Below are 18855 nucleotides of genomic sequence, written 5' to 3'. Positions count from 1 at the left end.
CTGGGACACGTCAATGGGCATGTAAGTTACTGCTCATTCCGATTATTCATGAGATGCCTCCAAGCATGATTCAGTTTGGTTTCTAGGCTGAAGAGTAATGACATAAGCAGACTTATGTTGGTGCCCAAAAGGACCAAGTATCATTGTACTTTCACAAGGACCCGGCAAACATCTGTATGGGAATCCTGCTTGTTTAGTCTTTCCCATTGCTGATCACCAATGAGTCTTTTATAGTTTGTTTTCATTGCTTTGATTACAAAACTACTAGTTAAGTCCAACACAGACTGTGGAGAATTACAAAAGTACCTTAGAAAACTGTGAGACTGGGAAACAAAGTGGTAGATAAAATTCAGTGTTAAATGCAAAGTAATACACATTGGAAAACATAATTCCATCTATACATGTAAAATGAGATCTAAATTAAATGTTGTCAGTCAAGAAAGGCATTGTGGAATCATTGTTGATAGTTCTCTGAAAACATCTACTCAATTTGCATCAGCAGTTGAAAAACCTAACAATTTGGGAAACATGATAGGAAAGTGATAGATAAGACGGGAAACATCTTGTCTCTGTATAGCTCATGGCACTCTTACATCTTGAAATATATGCAGATCTGGTCATGTCATCTCAAAAAAAAATCTTTTGGAGTTGGTAAAGGTACAGAAAAGGCAACCGAAATTAAGGCTATGGAAGAGTTTCCATAGAAATTAATGCTATGGAAGATGAAAAAGACTGGAACTTTTTAACTTGGAAAAGAGATGACAGGGGTTGGGAGGGAGATATGATAGAGGCCTATAAAATCATGAATGGTATGGAGAAAGTAAATATGGAAGTGTTACTACTCACAACACAAAGTAAGGATCACCAAATGAAATTAATAGGCAGCCGGTTTAAGACAAACAAAAGGAACTGTTTGTCAGAGAACGTTGTGAAGGTGAAGACTATAGCAAGGATTCAGAAAAGAACTAGAGTTCATGGAGGATGGGCTGGGATTATGTGCCTTTCTTCTGTTTGCCAGAAGCTGGGGATGGGCAAGAGGGGATGGATGACTTGATGATTACATGTTCGTTTCATACCCTTTGGGGGATGGGGGGAGAACAGGCATTGGCCAGTGTTGAAAGACTGAATACTGGGCTAGATGGGCTGACACACATGGCTGTTCCTATGTTGTTAAGTTTGTAGTGATTTGATAGTTGCTTTCGATTTGATTGCAGACCTGTAAAAAAGGGAAAAAAGGCCCAGGAGAAAAGGGGAAAGGTGGAAACGGAGGAGGAAAACCTGCTGGTCCAAATCGGATGAATGGACATCACCAACAGAATGGTGTGGAAAACATGATGCTGTTTGAGGTTGTTAAAATGGGCAAGAGTGCTATGCAGGTAAGATCTGAGTCTCTTTAAGACTTAAAGGGATGCTCAATTTCTAAACTTGGCTACACATTTAAAAATTTGTAAAACAAGTTTTTATAAAAATAAACCCACTAAAAGTTTTTTCCCAATTAAACAAAATTTAATGATGAGCTTTCAAAACAAATATTCCCCTATAGTGTTTGAGACCGATTTTGCATCACTAAAAACCTAGATGTGAAATTGACACTAAAAAAGTGAAAGATTCAATTGATTTTCTTTGGGAAATTAAACAAGTAATGTGTGAATACTGATTTAAAATGGAAAGACTTTAAACAATTTTATTTAAAAAAAATATTTGTTTACATATGACTTTTAACTTACCTCTCAGTATCTGGAATGACTAAATAGTCATATATAGATCACATTTATAGTTATCAAGAATATATAATAACATTGAAGCTTCAATATAAAGTATGTGGGGGATTCTAGAGCTTGCTAAAAACTTAAAGTAGGGAGGATTAAAATTAATTATTTAAAAGAAAATTTTGTAAATGTCAAGGGTTAATCTACTGGTCTCGAATAAAGTTGCTGCCACAAATGAGTGCCATTCAAATTATCTATTCTTCTTCGAGTGATGTCCCCATGGGTGCTCCACAGATGGTGTTGGGCTCATCCCAGCGCCACGGATCGGAAACTTTCAGAGCGGTGTTCAGTTGGGCAGTGTGAATGGTGAGCAGCGTTCCTGCCTTTGAAATTAGTGCGTGCAGCCCAATTCCCCTCAGTTCCTTCTTTGCTGCCCTCAGCTATGGACAGAGCTCCAGCCCTCTCCTCCTCAGCAGACTTCTGAAAAGCGTAGTAGTAGTTAGACAGTGTTGAATTACCCAGTATTTCTTTCCCTTTTAATACAGTTTAAATTTGTTTTAAAAAAGCTTTTTTTCTTCATCTTGTTTATAATTTAGTTAGACTAGCAGTTTACTGCCATGCAGCGGCAAGCTGCAGCAAACTGAATAAAAGAAAACACAAAGAAACCAAACACAGACTGCTCTACTCATAACATTCACAAGCACCATAGTCCGCCTCCGGGAGACACGCTGGGCTCTCCTAAAGTCCAAAGATGCAATAAATGCCGAGACTCTGTGAGCTTCTGATGGTCACAAGAAATGCATATGCTGTTTGCAGGGGCGGGGGGGGCACATTTTTCACAAAAATGTGTCCTCTGTCACAGTCTGACAGCAAGAGCTCGCAAGGAAAGAAAGCTGATAATACTCATGCTGTCCATTGACAGAGCCCTAGATCTCCGCCCCCTCCCATCCCCCCCAGCTATAAAAGGTGCACTAAGGGCTTGGGCATGATGTCCCCTCGGCAGAACCCCTCAAGCAGCTCACCAGCCTGTTCGCTCCTGTCACAAATGAGTAGGGAAGATGAACCTGGCACCTCGGGCATGGCAAAATCTTGAGCCTCCTCACTAACTGGCTCAAAAGTGTGTTCTAAACAGGCTGCAAAACCAGCTACCCAGCCAAAAAGGGCACCTACTAAGGACCTTGAATTAACAGAGGCACCACTGGCAAGGTGATGCTGCCAGCACTCATGCCTCCACCCCAGGCACTGGCGAACTCGGCAACAGGTCACAAGATATCAACCCACTGCTGTTCTACAATGCAAAATGCATGCTCCACGAATAAATGACAGAAGAACTAGAACCAGATTCCCCCACTGAGCCCTCGGCACACCACCACTCTTGCTCCCTGTTATCAGTAAGAGGCTTGCTGCTCTCACCATGCTCACCTGCTTTATCAAAACTCAGTGCCTATCACGAGGATTCAAGGAATGTTTTCTATTCACAGCACTCCTCCCCAGACAAAGTGCATGCATCATATGGGGACTACAGTCTCCCCATTATCAATAGCTCCCGCACACCCTGAATGGCAGTACTAATCCCAGCATAATAGCAGTGATCTCCTAATCGCTACTGGATACCACGACACACTTACACATGCACAGTGCCTCTGTACACTCAGATCCATCATATTCCCCGTCTGAGGGCCCGGACCTTGAGGAAGGGCAGATTGAGGATGATTCAACCATCCAACAATAGGATATGCCACCCAATGATAGCTTCTCCTCTGCTGCTGCTGAAGCAGTTATCCCAAATAACCCAACACCTGGTGACTACCTCAAACAATTCCAGGATTTATTCAAAACAGTGGCTGTCAATCAGGAGGTTATCTTATCAGAGGTGCAGGAAAAACACCACAGGCTTTTAAAGAATCTTTAGCCTTCTGCTAAATCCAAAATTGCGCCCTCTCTAGATGAAGCAATACTTGAAGCAGCTGACTAAGTATGGGAAACCTCAGCCAGACCCTCCTAACCAATAAAAGGGCCGATAGAAAGTACTTTGTCCCATCAAAAGCCATGGACTTTCTAAACTTATACCCTTAACTCAGTTCTTTAGTGGTTGATGCTGCGAATCAAAGGTCTAATAATTCTCAACACAAAACACATACATAAGACACAGACCATAAATGCCTGGATGTGTTTGGGAGGAAAATGTACTCCTCCTCAACTTTTCAACTTCACCCTACTTGCCAGTTATGATTTCGACAACTGTGCAAAACTAACAGAGGTCATGAAACACCTCCCAGATGACAAGAGACCTGTCCTTAAAATCATCATTAAAGGGGGATATAGTATATCCTCTACTGCACTACAAATGGCCCTTGACGCCACAGACACCATGGCAAGGCTACTGAAATGTCTGTTGTAATGAGACGTGCATCTTTGCTTCAAGCAACAGGTGTTCCTAAGGATCTCCAGGCTAAAGAAGAGGACCTGCCATTCAGTAATGCCAAATTGTTTGCTGCAGGGACGGACAAGGCTCTGAATTCTAGCAAAAATTCATGCACCACCTTATGCACGTACACTCCCCCCTACCAAGGAAGCGCTATACACCCTACCAAAGACACAGAGATACAGCATTTGGCAGACAACAGCAGTATCGATCATTTGAACAAAACTGCTTCCAACCACAAAACCAACGCAGAAGAATCCCAAACAACTGCTCTTCCATGACTCAGGTCTCTAGAATTTGGGAATTTGGTTGAGGGTCTACCTGACCTCCCCTCAACATTAGTGCCAGGCGAGTCCAACACATTCTACCACTACTTGCGTCCTTTTTACAATCAGTGGGCAGCAATCACCACAGATGGGTGCGTTCTAGAAATCATCAGCTGCAGATATTCTATTCCTGTCATAGCTATCCCCCCACCTTCTCCAGGGACCCCCTCTGCCAAAACATTGCTCTGCCAAGAAGTTCAACACCGTGTCAATATAGGATCCATAGAACAAGTCCCCGGACAATATGAAGGGAGAGGGTTTTACTCAATCTACTTTCTCACTGAAAAGAGAAACAGGGTTGGAGGCCTATCTTAGATCTTTGTCAATTAAAGAAATACCTTTGCAAGCAATGCTTCAAAATGGTTACCCTTACCATGATGATTCATGCACTGCACAAGAAGGATTGGCTTGCAGCCCTCGACTTCCAAGACACACATTTCCATATCAGGATACATCCCGTGCACAGATGTTTTCTGTGCTTCACAGTAGCATCAGTCCATTTTCAGTAGAAAGTCCTTCCATTTGGACTCTCCTCTGCCCCCAGAGTCTTCTCCAAGACCCTGGCAGTTGTAGCAGCGCATCTCAGAGGAAATGGTATCACAATCTTCTCTTTGGATGATTGCCTCATCTGAGGTCCCTCCCAACAGACCACAAGGGACATGATCAGATTCATAAAGGCCTTCTTTCCATCTCTAGGCTTCATTATCAATGGCCAGAAGTCCACACTACGCCCCCACACAATCCCTAGAGTTCATAGGGGCTCTCATAGATTCCGCAACAGCACATGCCTATCTCCCTAATCGTCATTTCAACCGTATAACAAGCCTGGTCACAATCATAAGGATCAGCCTAACCTTCCCTATCCTAAACTGTCTCAAAATCATGGGACATATGGTAGCCACCACATATATTTACCCATACCAGACTGTGCTTTCAATGTTTCCAACATTGGATTTCCTCAATTTATACACCACCCAGCTGCCACATTCACAGACACATTTCGCCTCCTCCAAAAGTCCCCTTATCTCCTTACAGTGGGGGAGCTGAGCACAGAACCTCTGCAAAGGGGTGCCCTTCCACCAGGATCAGCTGTCCAAACAGTTCACTACAGATGCCTCACTGCTAGGTCGGGGTGCACACTTCCAACAAAAATACTTGCAAGAAAAGTGGTCCAGAGACGAGTTCAGAAGCCACATCAACCTGCTCGAGCTTCGAGCACTTCCCAATGCATGCAAGCAGTTCCTTCTACGTATTGGAGACTCTTCGTGCATATCGTCACCGACAATATGACTACTATGTTTTACATCAACTGCCAAGGGAGTGCGAAATCCCCTTCGCTCTGTTGAGGCGATCCAGCTTTGGAATTGGTATATCCACCACAACATAATCATCATGCTGGCATACCTACCCACGGACAAGAATATCACGGCTAATACCTTCAGCTGCAACTTTCTCACAGTACACGGATGAGAACTCTAGTCAGATCACCCCCGAGCTGTTCCAACACTGGGGTTGACCGCAAATAGACCTCTAAAATTCCAAATGCCCCCAATTCTGTTTGAGTGCGGGCATGGGATATGGCTCTCAAGGAGATGCAGTGCTCCTTCTATGGGATGCTTACCTATTATATGCCTTCCCTCCTATCCGGGGCCCATGTAATTCTAATAGCCCCAGCGTGGCCTTGACCAACATGGTTGGGAAGAAACAGTTTTTATCAACTGTTTCTACGACCTCTCTGCCTGCTTCTGACCCACCCAGACCTCTTTTCCCAGAACAAGGGTGTGATACTTCATCCCAGCCACAAACATTACACCCGATGGCATGGTACCTGTCTGGTTCTCCGAAGCAGAGCAACAGTGCTCCTAACAAGTGAGAGTTGTCCTGATGCATAGCAGGAGACAAACAACATGCAAGACTTAGCTGTACAGATGGCAGTGGTTTACGCAGTGGTGCACAGAGAGGAGTCCAACCATCTATGGCTCCACTCCATCTGATACTGGAATACATTATGCACCTGAAACAACATAGTTTATCCCTTGTCTTCACTCCAGGTTCATATGGCTGCGATTACGGCCCCCCCTCTCCCCCATTGATGGGTTCTCTATATGCACCTACCCCATCTCTAAGAGATTTTTGAAAGGGCCTGCAGAGCCTTCACCCACCACATATCCCCATACTCCCCACGTGGGATTTAGAATTGGTCCTCCACTCACTCACAAAACCTCCCTTTGAGCCAATGGCAACTTCATCACTTAACTTTCTCACCATGAAAACGTTCCTTCTGGCAGTCACGTCTGCAAGGAGGATTAGCAAACTTGTAGCTCTCACAACCTTGACGCCATACCTGACCTTTCACAGGCATAACATGTATTCTACGGACCCATCCCCCCCACCTTATCCATAGTTGGTTCTGAATTTCATATCAGTGAATCGATAGTTCTTTCCACCTTCTACCCAAAACTACACCGCTCAAGGGAAGAAGCCATATTACACACTTTAGATGTCAGAAGGGCCTTCTGTTTGGTTAGGACTCAGCCCTTTTGTCTATCCTAGAGATTGCTGGTATCCCTAGCTGAAAGGTCCAAGGGAAAACCACTTTCTTCCCAGCACATATCAAAATTGATAACATCCTGCATTACAACCTGCTACTCGCTCCAGAACAGGGCATTACCAGCGACTTCCAAAGCCCATTCTACCAGAGCGATGGTGACATCAACTACCTTCCTCAATGGAGTCTCACTCCAGGAAATAAGCAGAGCAGCGAGATGGTCACTCAGTCACACCATCATAAAGAATTACGCGATTCCACCATGTGCCACTGCAGTTCTCTCCGTAATCTGTAACAATTAACTGAAGCCCACCTTCCATCTAAATAGGCACTGCTACATAGTCACCCACAGTGGAGCACCCCTGAAGACATGACTTGAAGAAAGAGAAATTACTCACTCTGTTTAGTAACCATTGTTCTTCGAGATGTGTACCCCTGTGGGTGCTCCACTACCTGCCCTCCTCCCCACTTCTGCCACGAGGACGTCAAACAAGAAAGAGAGGGAAATCAGGCTGCGCGCGTTAACTTCAAAGGTAAGCATGCCGTTCACCACTTGTGTATGCACAGCCCGACTGAACACTGCTCTGAAAGTCTTCGATCCATGGCGCTGGGACGTCCCCAACACCAACAGTGGAGCACCCACGGGGACACACATCTCAAAGAACAATCATTACTGCATAGTGTAAGTAACTTCTCTTTGCTTCTCTGTATCACACAGCAGGAGTCAGGAAATTTGAGACTGAAGTTTCTTGATCAGGCACTTCTCCATCTCCCCTTACTAACATGGTTTCTGGGCTTCTATACTAAATGGTCAGTTGGAGGGAACACTCACTATGTGCTTTTTACTCAGTTGCATGTACTTCATATTCTGTTTTGTGTTTGTGTATGTTGACAGGTAAAGCAGGCATCTATTTCTTTATTGTAATAGTAAAGGATGAAATGTACTCAGTATTAGTACATTTCAAGGGGTCTATTTTGCTAATGGGAGATGACTTTTACATTTGTGTGTTCCTAAGAAACTGTTGGGAACCACTGTTTAGCTTCTCATCAATGTATCAAAAGCTAATAAAGAGTTTTTGTTTTGTTTTTCTCTATACATCTTCTCCTCCCCTCCCCTGTGACTCAGTCTGTAGTGGATGACTGGATAGAGTCATACAAACATGACAGAGATATAGCTCTTCTTGACCTCATCAACTTCTTTATTCAGTGCTCAGGCTGCAAAGGTAAGATGTATATTTTTGGAAGCATATTACGTTAAAATATAGTTCTAGCTATCCTATAGCTACTCTTTTTGAATGCCTACCAGCTCCCTTTTTAATAGCCTTTGCTATTATTCTGATGGTGTAGAGAGTGCCTTCTCACTCTTAGGATGCATCTACACTACAGCGGGGATCAAGGCTCTGAAATTGATCCACTGGCTCTCAATTTGGTGGGTCTAGTGAAGACCTGCCAAATTGACTGCAGATTGTTCTGCAATTGACCCCTGCACTCTACTCTAGAAGAGTAAGGTAAATGGATAGGAGACCGCATGATAACTCAGCCTTAGTTACATTGTCTCCAGCAACATCGTTCATCATAGATAAAATTGTGTTCCTTAGTTTGAGTTTCTGAAGTAGTGTAGATGTAAGCATTGGGTTAGTCTGTACTAAGCAGTTGTCTGTACTAGGTATTCATTATACTAGTATGATTAAAACTGTATAATCCCACTACAGTGGGCGCAGTTATACCAATATAAGAATTGCTGTATATCACTATAGCTATTCTGTACAGAAATGGGGATAACTTGGGCGTGGGCAATAATTTTTACAGGAGGGCCAATTCATGAATTTTTGGTATGCAGGCATGGGCTGGTTCCACTCCCTCTGCGTACTCCCCAGAGGGGCAGGGCCTGGAGTGGAAGGGGTGAGGTTGGGGACTAGCCTCCCCCCAGAGCTATCTGGGGCTAAGGCTTTGAATTAAAAACACAGTAAAGGGCTCCTGACCCTGCCACCACTGTGTTGTCTGGCTGCTGCCCAGGGTCGCTATAGCTATTTAAAGGCATTACGGCTCTGACAGCTTCTGGGGTAGCACCACAACCGGGTGTAATAAGCATTTAAATAGGATCGTGCTGCTTGAGCCACCGCCTGGAAATTCAGTGGCAGTAAGATACAAATAGAAAATGGCCAGATGCAGTCCGGGGGATCAAAGTGTTAGGTGGGCTGGATTTGGCCCCTGACTGGCCAGGGCCTCCATCCATCCCCATCTCACTATGGTAGCCTGGCCCCCATCTTGCTGAGTTGCACATCACCTCTACATTGGTGCACATAACAAAATTCATTCTGCTCGGAGTGGGAAAAATTAGAAGGAATGCTGGTCTTGAGAGAGAGGTTATTCTTGAGATGTATAATTCCCCTCCAACCAGGCTTACTCATTCGTCTCCATTTTTCTCTTAACCTCTTTTCAGAAGTGGTGGCTCTAGGTGATTTACTCCAAAGTCAGTGGGTTTTTAGTGTAGCTAGATGGAGTATAAACTGATTTTCATCTGCTATTTCCTCATCCCTTAAACATGCATCTTTTTCTTGGAGCCCCCCACCTGCCTACCCTCGCTCATACTATGATAATTCCAGGGCTCAGTGGTGAGGAGTCTTTGGGCTCTGGCGTGAGGAAGTAGGAAGCCTTGGGTACAGGCATAATTTGACTTCCATTGATGGGAGAGGGCAAGATCCAGCAGGGCTTGGGCCAGCTCTAGATGGCAGGTCCCAGAGAGAGAGCACCATCTTTACCCCCGATTCGCCTCAGGAGACCATCTATTCTGTCTTGGTTGGGTGTGTATGTATGAAGAAGTGCAATCAAAAATTATAACTCAAAGGAGGAATTAATCTCAATGTTTGAAAACCTCTAAAGGTGCAGGTTGGAGGTTAGCTGGGGCTAAGTGTGTAGCTCAGGGTGCCAGAACAGGAATAGCTAGGGTCTGTGTTCAGGCTGGGGGTGGTTAGGGACTATGCATTGGCAGGGGGTAACTCAGGGTACAAGCACAGAAGTAACTATGGGCTTGAATGCAGACTGGGGATGGCTTGGTGGAGGCAGTAGGGGCTGTATCCAGACAGTGGGTAGCTGATGTCAGGAGGAAGGTAAATGGGGCTGGGTGTTTGCAAACTAAGCTACTTCCTATGTCAGAGGCTGTTAAGGGCTGCGTGTGGGCAGAGAGGTATCTCAGGGACAGAGATAACTAGGAGGCTGTGTGGGGGCAACGAGTTAGCTCAGGGTTCAGGGACTGCTCTCTGAGGGCTATGCTGGCTCTAGAGAAGGCTCCATCCTACCTGGGTGGCTCTATTGGCTGCAATCAAATGGGGCTGGGAGCTGAGGAGTAGCCGTGACAGCAGAAGGAAACAGGTGCCCACACCACAGCACTAGTCACAGCAGTAGCCATGGTGCTGCCTTGCCCCAGCCTCTGATCGGGCTGGAGGCCTGGGCTTTAGGAGCGGTGGAGGAGAGGAGCACGAGGCTGGGGTGGGAAGCTGGCCCTAGTACCTCTCTGCTCACTGGATAAGGTGCTGCAGTTGTGAGATGATGCCCTGGTTCCTTTCAACTCTTCCCATGGACATAGGGTTTTATCCCGATGGATAGCACTTTCTTTTAGGGTTTTAATGCAGAGGAAAGGGAGGGGCTTCAGCCTCACAGCTACACTCAAACTTTCAGTCCTCTGTGGGGCATAAGATAGAGACTTCAGCCCTGCAGCTCTGTTCCCAGCTTCAAGCCCACAAGGAGTTCCTGTCTTTATCCCCAGAGGAGCCCTAGGGCTTTTGGCTCTATGCTTAAGCCATGCAGCTCCTGGCTTTAGCTCTATGGAGACACCAGTGTTTGAGCCCTGTGGGCACACCATAATTCAAGATTCCTGGCTTTAGCCTCACAAATAGACACACCTCCAAAAGCACCACTGACTTCAGTAGTGCATCCTTTTTATATTAGCGCCAGAGTTCTTACTGTGAATCAAGTATTGAAGCAATGAATACAGTTGCAAGAGGAATTAAGAGGTCTGTTTTATGCCATCATATCACTTTAAAATCTATCAGTTAATTTTCTGAGGAAATAGACATTCAGATATATGAAATGTAGTTGTCCATAGTCGAAAAGTCAACTTATTGTACCAGTTAGTATGGAAAAACATTCTACAATTCGTCTTTGAATACAGTATGTTCACAATACAATCTCTGATCCAGTATTGTGATCAGATGCAAATACCATTCATTCTCAAAAGATTGTAATTCAGTCTTGAGTGGGGGACGCCTTCTAGGAACCTTTAATTCCCAAAGAATATATCCTTTTTCCTTAAAGGCATACACCACATCAGACTTCTGGATGAGCATTGTGGAGATTGGTTCACTCTTAAGTTTGTCATTGATGTGCCTTAGTTGGCTGGAGGGGATCCTAAAGAAAGATATAGTGGTTCTTCTCATTTAGAAGTCTGAGCAAACTTTCTCTATAGTAGTTCTAGTTCTTCCCACCTTAAAACTTTATCATTTTTCAACCTTGAAAGTTAATTTTTTGGTTAATTTTTTACTTCAGATTTTTTGAGAGGGGGAGGATTGATGAAAAGAAAGATGCAAGACTTCATGTTTTATTCCTATTTTACCGTCTTCATTCTGTGAGATTCTGAGCTCATTCAAATACTCGTATGTCATTTTGAGTTGAGCACGTCACCTGAAAAGGTCTTTCCTTAATGGTTATATCGCAATTGCAATATTTTGCAGAGAATTATATAACTTTGTAAAATGATTGTATTTAAATGTTTCAAATTCAAGTTTTCATGAGTAATTGAGTCTCTACTTCTAAAAGTTGGAGCCAACCAATCTGTTTTTAGATGCAAAACATTGTGTTACTAACATTTTTTATTATTTGAAGGGGCATTTATGAATCTCAAACTCAGATTGTATATATAATGTTCCCCAAAATATATGCAGGTGCCTCTGTTGTTTAGCATCAATAGTTGCATTAACAATGCTCCAAAGAATGTTAGTGTACAGACAATGACTATGTTTAGTCTAAATGGTATATTTTGTCTTACTGTGTACTATTTTATATGAGAGAGTTTAGTTGCTTAAAGTCTATACATTGACATTTGCTTATTTAACTTGTTTCAGATGCCAGCTAATCTGATATTACTTCTTTTATATCTACAGTATTATTAATATAATGTCTGCATTGTAGGAGTTGTTACAGCAGAAATGTTTCGACATATGCAGAATTCTGAAATAATCCGAAAAATGACTGAAGAATTTGATGAGGTAATTATTTTAACAAATACAAGTTCTGAGATTCTCCTATGATCTCATGAATTTAAAATTCACTTATTCTGATTGCTGGATGACATTGCTCCCAATTATAAATGTCGAAACTAGGGGCAACTATAAAATATATTAACAATATGAGGAAAAATAATTGTTAGAAAAAAGTACCGTATTTTCCGGCGTATAAGGCGACTGGGCTCACTGCTTCTGCCTAATTTATCTGGGTGAGAGTTACTAAAAAGACTCCTGCAAGATTTGTTGGGATTCTGACTGAGAACTATGAGAGAGAGAGAGAGGGAGTAGCACTGCGGTGGCAGGCTGACCCAGGCATCATGGACATGGCACCTAGCACTTTCTTGTCTGTTTTGATCATTCTGTTTCCAATGGGGAAAGAAACTGCACCAAAGGTGGTCTTTGGGACCAACATGCCACTCTGAGACCCACTGAACTTTGATGTAGTTCCCAATCTCTGCATAAGAGGGGAAAGAGGGACAGGGGATTGTCTCTGGTTATGAAGCACTGCACTGCATTCGAGCTGTGACTCTGAGACCTTCACCAAGGCTGTGTTGACTCCTGTCTAACCCAGGCAATCAAGTCCTGGCCAGCCAAGTTCACTGGTGCCCTCCGAGCACCTCCTATGCCCTCCATTTTAGGGGTGTTTAACGCAGCGCAAAACTTAATGTGCCTTACGGCCCTATTTTCGCCATCCAGACAGGATAGCATAGTGGCACCACAAGCTCCATTGAAACCACTGGCGCAATCTAAAGGGGATCAGGATGATCATTTGTAGATCTCCCTCTCTCTCTCTGGGTCCTCGGACTTCTGTAAATCTCCCACCTCGGTTAGATCTGCCCCCCTCTCCTAGCTTGTCATACTCAGAGTTGGAGTTGGAGTCTGTCTCTTACCAATCAGTGTGCAGAAGCAGCAGGAAGTCTGCATCCTGGCACTGAAGAAAACCTCACCTTTCCCAGTGACCACCCCAATGACAAAATCTCCTTCATTGGCCCTTTAGGACCCTCTTCCGCCAGGGATCATGTTTGGGATCAACATCTGTGGCCTCAGTGACTGTCTTCTCACCACGTGCCATAGAGTGGTGGTCACAATTCATAGCCCTGACACTGAGCGCGGCATCAACCCCATTGTCGCTGGATCAGGGCTTTGCCACAGTGTTCCTGTGGGCCCAGATGTTCTGGTGACTCCAGCATTGGCCCCAATGTTGGATCTGCCACCTCTACTGGCAATAGGCCTAATGCTGATGACAGATTCCAGGAATCCAGACCCGCAGGCACCATCAAGCCTGACTACAGTGGCACCCTCTGCCCTATCTTCCTAGGCACTCATGCCCATATGCTTCCAGTGCTGTTTAGATGTAGAGCAGGAGTCGGTGACTTATGGCTTGCTAGGGAGAGAGATACGGCTTTTTTTGCAGCTCAAGCTCTCCCCCCACTCTACACCCCACCGTCTCCCTGCAGCAGGGAGCTTGCTCTGGTGCTCTAGCCTTACGGACCCCCACAAGGCTGGAACACCAGTGCTGACTTCCTGCAGGGGAGAAGGGCAGAAGCCTCGAGCCACCCACTGGATCCAGCATGTGGTGAAGAAGCCAGAGCCAGAAGCAGCTGTTTCTCTCTCCCAGCTGGGGGAACAGCAGCACATGGACATGCTTCCTGGAGGCTCTCTCTGCTGCTCCCATACGCTCAAGAATGACCTTGAGCTGGTCACTGCAGATTATGTAGCGCTGGGAAGAAGGATCAAGGAATTTGAAGCGCAAGTGGTGTTCTCGTCTATCCTCCCTGTGGAAGGAAAAGGTCCAGATAAGGATCAGGTCGATGAGGTAGAAGGGGCTTTCTTCAGACAACAAAGAGAAGCTTCCAGATCACAGGCCTTGGTTCTCATGGAAGACTTTAATCACCCTGACATCTGTTGGGTGTACACAGGCAATTCAGGAAGTTTTGGAGAATGTTGGGGATAACTTCCTGGTACAAGTGCTGAAAGAACTAACCAGGAGCCACACAAAGTTTGAACTGCTGCTCATAAACGGGAGAATCAGTAGGGAAAGTAGATGTGGTTGGCAACCTGGGAAGCAGTGATCGTTAGATGGTTGATTTCAGGAACCTGATGAAAGGAGAGCAGCAAAATACACACTGTGGACTTCAGAAAAGCAGACTTTGATTCATTCAGGAAACTGATGGGCAGGATCCCCTAGAATGTTAACATGAGGGGTAAAGGAGTCCAGGAGAGCTGGCAGTATCTTAAAGAAGCCTTATTAAAGGCACAGGAAGAAAACCATCCTGATGTGCAGTAAGAAAAGCAAATATAGTAGGTGACCAGATTGGCTTAATAGGGAAATCTTTGGTGAGCTTCAACACAAAAAGGAAGCTTACAAGAAGTGGAAACTTGGACAGATTACTAAGGAGCATAAATATATTGCTCGAGAATGCAGGGGTTTAATCAGGAAGGCCAAAGCATAATTGGAATTGCAGCTAGCAAGAGACATGAAGGGTAACAAGAAGTTTCTACAGGCATATTAGCAATAAGAGTGATTAGGGAAGCCCTTACTAGATGAGGGAGGTAGCCCAGTGACAGATGATGTGGGAAAAGCTGAAGTACTCAATGCTTTCTTTGCCTCTGTCTTCTATAGTAGTCAATCCCACTACTGGGCCCCTGGCCAGGCTACTGTCCCATAGTTTAGGAGTCACAGTATAAGATTCAATTGCTTTGTTTTGGTGTTTGTCATCTCCCTGCAGCCTTTGTCAGGGCTGATGCTGTTCTACTTGTCTCCTCCGATCTCCACACTCCAAACCTCTCCTTCACTCTCCAAACTCCTTGTCCAAACTCCTTCTCAACTCTCTCTCCTTCCTCCATCCACAGGGAGGGTTTTTAAAGAGGCCTTGTGGAAGCCCCAATTACCTTCACCTGGCTCTTAATTGATTTGCAGCTGCTCTGTCTCAGCTGCTCCTAATTAGCCAGGATTTCTGCCTCTTTCTGCAAGAGCTGCCTCTCTCCCCTTCCACCAAGCCCTTTAACCAGCTCTATCACACCTGCTCTGTCACACTTCACAGATGAGGTCAGCTCCCAGACAAATGCACTAGGCAGTGAAGTAGGGGAAGGAGGTAGACAACCCTTTTTACGGTTTCTGCTTTTTAATGTTCAGATAGTTCTTGGCTTGTGAGGTTGGGGTATAATTCCTGTGTTTACATGGTCCTTCTTTTAATTTAACTGTGGGTGTCTATTATATATTTGAGAGAGTCAGTCTGTCTGTCTGTTCAAGAACTTCTCCTAAATGGTAAGAGCTAGGACTACTACATTTAGCATACAGATGCTGCTTATCATTTGAAGCAAGGTAAGCGTTTGTTTGTGCTGGGAAAATGGGATGTGTCTGGAATAGGATTGCTTCTCATAAAACCATACAGAAAAGAGACAAATCTTCAGGCAGCTGAAATGGGGCTGTCTGGGAGCACCGCTGCTCCTGCCCTATCTCTGTCCAGAACTGCCCAGCTCCAAGTCCCCCACTCCCCAGGTGCCCTATAGGGAGGAGGGAGCGGAGGCTGAAGGCCCCTGCCTCCCGATTTGTATGGGGACACTGCTGGCTGTTTCCCTTCATCAGGGAGTGAGGGGAAAGTGCATAGTTTGCAGCATTCCTCACTCGGACTGGGGAGTACAGTGGGCAAATGAACCTGGACCTGCCCCAGCCAGGGGACATGCACCCATACCTGAGCTATGCCTGTTGGAACTGCAGCAGCCATGAAGAGGCGCTTCTCACCGAGCCCCAAGCTGCTGCGATGACTGAGTGCTACAGTAGTCCTCTCCCCTTGGGCCAGCTTGCATAATGAACCCCTCATTCCGAGGCCTGCCCCAGAGCAATGATTTCAAATGAAATACAGGCAGTCCCCGGGTTACGTCGGTCCGACTTACGTCGGACTCCTAGTTATGAACGGGGGGGGGGGGGGGGGGGGCCAGTGCGGGGTGCCTCCCCCACTGTCGACGCCTCTGGCGGCGCGGGGGGGGCGCTTCCCCCCAGCAGACCAGGGAGACGCGGACCTAGCGCGCCCCCCCCCCCCCCCCCAGCAGACCAGGGAGACGCGGAGCGGCTTTTCTCACCGCGGAGGACGCGGGCGGCGGGATTGCCGAGACGCACTGCGGTCCCGCCGCCCGCGTCCTCCGCGGTGAGAAAAGCCGCTCCGCGTCTCCCTGGTCTGCTGCCCCCCCCCCCCCCCCCCCCCAGCAGACCAGGCTTTTCTCGCCGATGCCTGGGGTAGAGCAGCTGGGCGGCTGCCGGATTGGTCCCACAGCACCGAGGTGCAGCGCTACTGGACCAACCCAGCAGCACCCAAGCTGCTCTGCCCCAGGTGTACCCAAGTCAGCCGCTGCTGAAACTGATCAGCGGCTGATTACAGGAAGCCCAAGGCAGAGCTGCTCTGCCCCAGGCTTCCTGGAATCAGCTGCTGATCAGTTTCAGCTGCAGCTGATTTGGGGACACCTGGGGCAGAGCAGCTGGGGTGCTGCCGGGTTGGTCCAGTTGCGCCGAGGAGCGGCGCTGCAGGACCAACCCAGCAGCACCCCAGCTGCTCTGCCCCAGGCGTGTCTGATTCAGCCGCTGCTGGTCAGTTTCAACAGCGGCTGAATCTGGACGCCAGTTCCGACTCATATACAAATTCAACTTAAGAACAAACCTACAGTCCCTATCATTTTCAAAATGAAATAGGTACATATATATAAGGACCCGAGCAACGCTGGACAAATCTTATTTTTGTTGTTGCAGTGAGGGTTCTTCTGTCAGTTTTTTACAAAAGAAATGGAACCAGTGAAATATTTATCCAGTATATTCATTGGTTTTGTGCAAAGAATGTCAAGGAATTCCATCGATTGAATGCTTGTTTTTTACTTGTCGATTATATTTTTGCTATTCAAATATAGGCTGGTTGAAAACTGAACTGTGTCAGTTTGTCAGCAGAGAATTCGGCTCTCTGAATCTTTTTCGTCCTTCAACTCACCTGTATTGTATTCTGTTATATTCTATTCGCCATATATCAATATGTCGTTTTTATAATTTATGTGCTGATGAATGTTTGAAGATATTATTTTTGTGTTTTTAGGATAGTGGAGATTATCCTCTCACTATGGCTGGTCCTCAGTGGAAGAAGTTCAAATCCAGTTTTTGTGAGTTCATTGGTGTCTTGGTCCGACAGTGTCAGTATAGTATCATATATGACGAATATATGATGGATACAGTCATTTCACTGCTTACAGGATTGTCGGACTCACAAGTCAGAGCATTTCGACACACTAGCACACTGGCAGGTCAGCGTTGTTTAATTTGAGCTTCTGTATAAATTTTCTTTTCAGTTGTCAAAGAAGATACTGTTTCTAAAACTTTCTGAACATTTGATATTCAGCTCTTTCATATTTTCTTGTATTGGGTTTAGTCATTTAATTTAATTAATTTTTGTATTCTGGATCATTTTTTTAGTTCTAGTTTTTATAACTTTTAAAGTAATTTTTGGTATTATAGTATTCCTTTGAGTTAGCTTGCTGTGCTGATTATATAAAACAACCTGATTCTTCTGAGAAAGGGTTAATTGAGTCCTGATGGCTTACATCCAGGTGGTTTTCTATACTATGCAGATCACAGACAAGTGGGAGAGACTGTCTAAAAAGAGGGTCATTAGAAGTGTCCAAATCGTAGATGAATTTTGTGTTGTGGTGGTGGTAATTTCTATCTCATTAAAAATAAACCCCAGGAACGGGTTTTGACTGTTTTTGTGACCAAGTTGGTGATGGCTGCTGAGACACTGTCAAAGCATTTATGATAAAAAAGCAAATAATGTAAACCCATATTACTGTCTAGAGAATACACTTATTTTATCACATCGTTTTGCAGTTATATTACTTGTATGGTGCCATATTATTGATGTAAATTCAGTTACTTTGAGCCTAATTTTAACTAAATAATACTTCCACTGAAGTAAATGGGGGTACATCTAAACTACATCCCTTTTTCGATAAAGGGATGTAAATTAGACATATTGAAATTGTAAATGAAGGAAGGATTTGGCTTTCCTACACTTCATTTACGTAATGGCGGCCATGGATTTTTTTTCCTGAAAAGCCGTTTTTCGGGGTGGGGGGGCGAAATAAGGTCAGGACGGGGATCCTTTGATAGAAATACCCCATTTCAAAAGATCCTGTAACTCTCATTTTTTGAGGCTGCCATTATGTAAATGAAGTGTGGGAAATTCAAATCCTGGCTTCATTTACAATTTCGATACGTCTAATTTACATCCCTTTATCGAAAAAGGGATGAAGTTTAGACCTATCCTGGGAGTTGGACCTGACTAAAGACTGCAGGAATTATTTCATTTGTATGTTAATTTAGATCAATGGTTTTCAACCTTTATTTTTACTTGTTCATTTCAGATTTTTTTTTTTTTTTAAAGTAAGCAGTGGGAAATCTTATCTCTGGACCCCTAGGGGTATATGCACCACTGCTTGAGATACCACCTTTTACAACAGAATAGCATAACCTTTCACAACCCCTGTAGAGGTAGTTTCTGGATACTCAGAGGTCCTCAGATCACATCTT

At 44.9% G+C, this 18855-nt stretch overlaps 1 protein-coding gene across 5 annotated transcripts in view; it reads left to right on the top strand.

Annotated features, from left to right (window-relative positions):
• The window catches only part of STAG2 (STAG2 cohesin complex component), a 223882-nt gene that overhangs the window by 115464 nt on the left and 89563 nt on the right, over positions 1 to 18855 (top strand). For all 5 annotated transcript variants that reach the window (XM_075940974.1, XM_075940976.1, XM_006115390.4 and 2 more), the window contains 4 exons: positions 1215 to 1376; positions 8135 to 8231; positions 12196 to 12272; positions 17369 to 17573. In XM_075940974.1, the coding sequence (XP_075797089.1) occupies positions 1215 to 1376; positions 8135 to 8231; positions 12196 to 12272; positions 17369 to 17573 (541 nt within the window). The remainder of the gene's footprint in view (positions 1 to 1214; positions 1377 to 8134; positions 8232 to 12195; positions 12273 to 17368; positions 17574 to 18855) is intronic.

The sequence above is a fragment of the Pelodiscus sinensis genome, chromosome 13 (assembly GCF_049634645.1).
Source record: "Pelodiscus sinensis isolate JC-2024 chromosome 13, ASM4963464v1, whole genome shotgun sequence".
Classification (NCBI taxonomy): domain Eukaryota; kingdom Metazoa; phylum Chordata; order Testudines; family Trionychidae; genus Pelodiscus; species Pelodiscus sinensis.
This window is presented reverse-complemented; position numbering and strand designations above follow the sequence as displayed.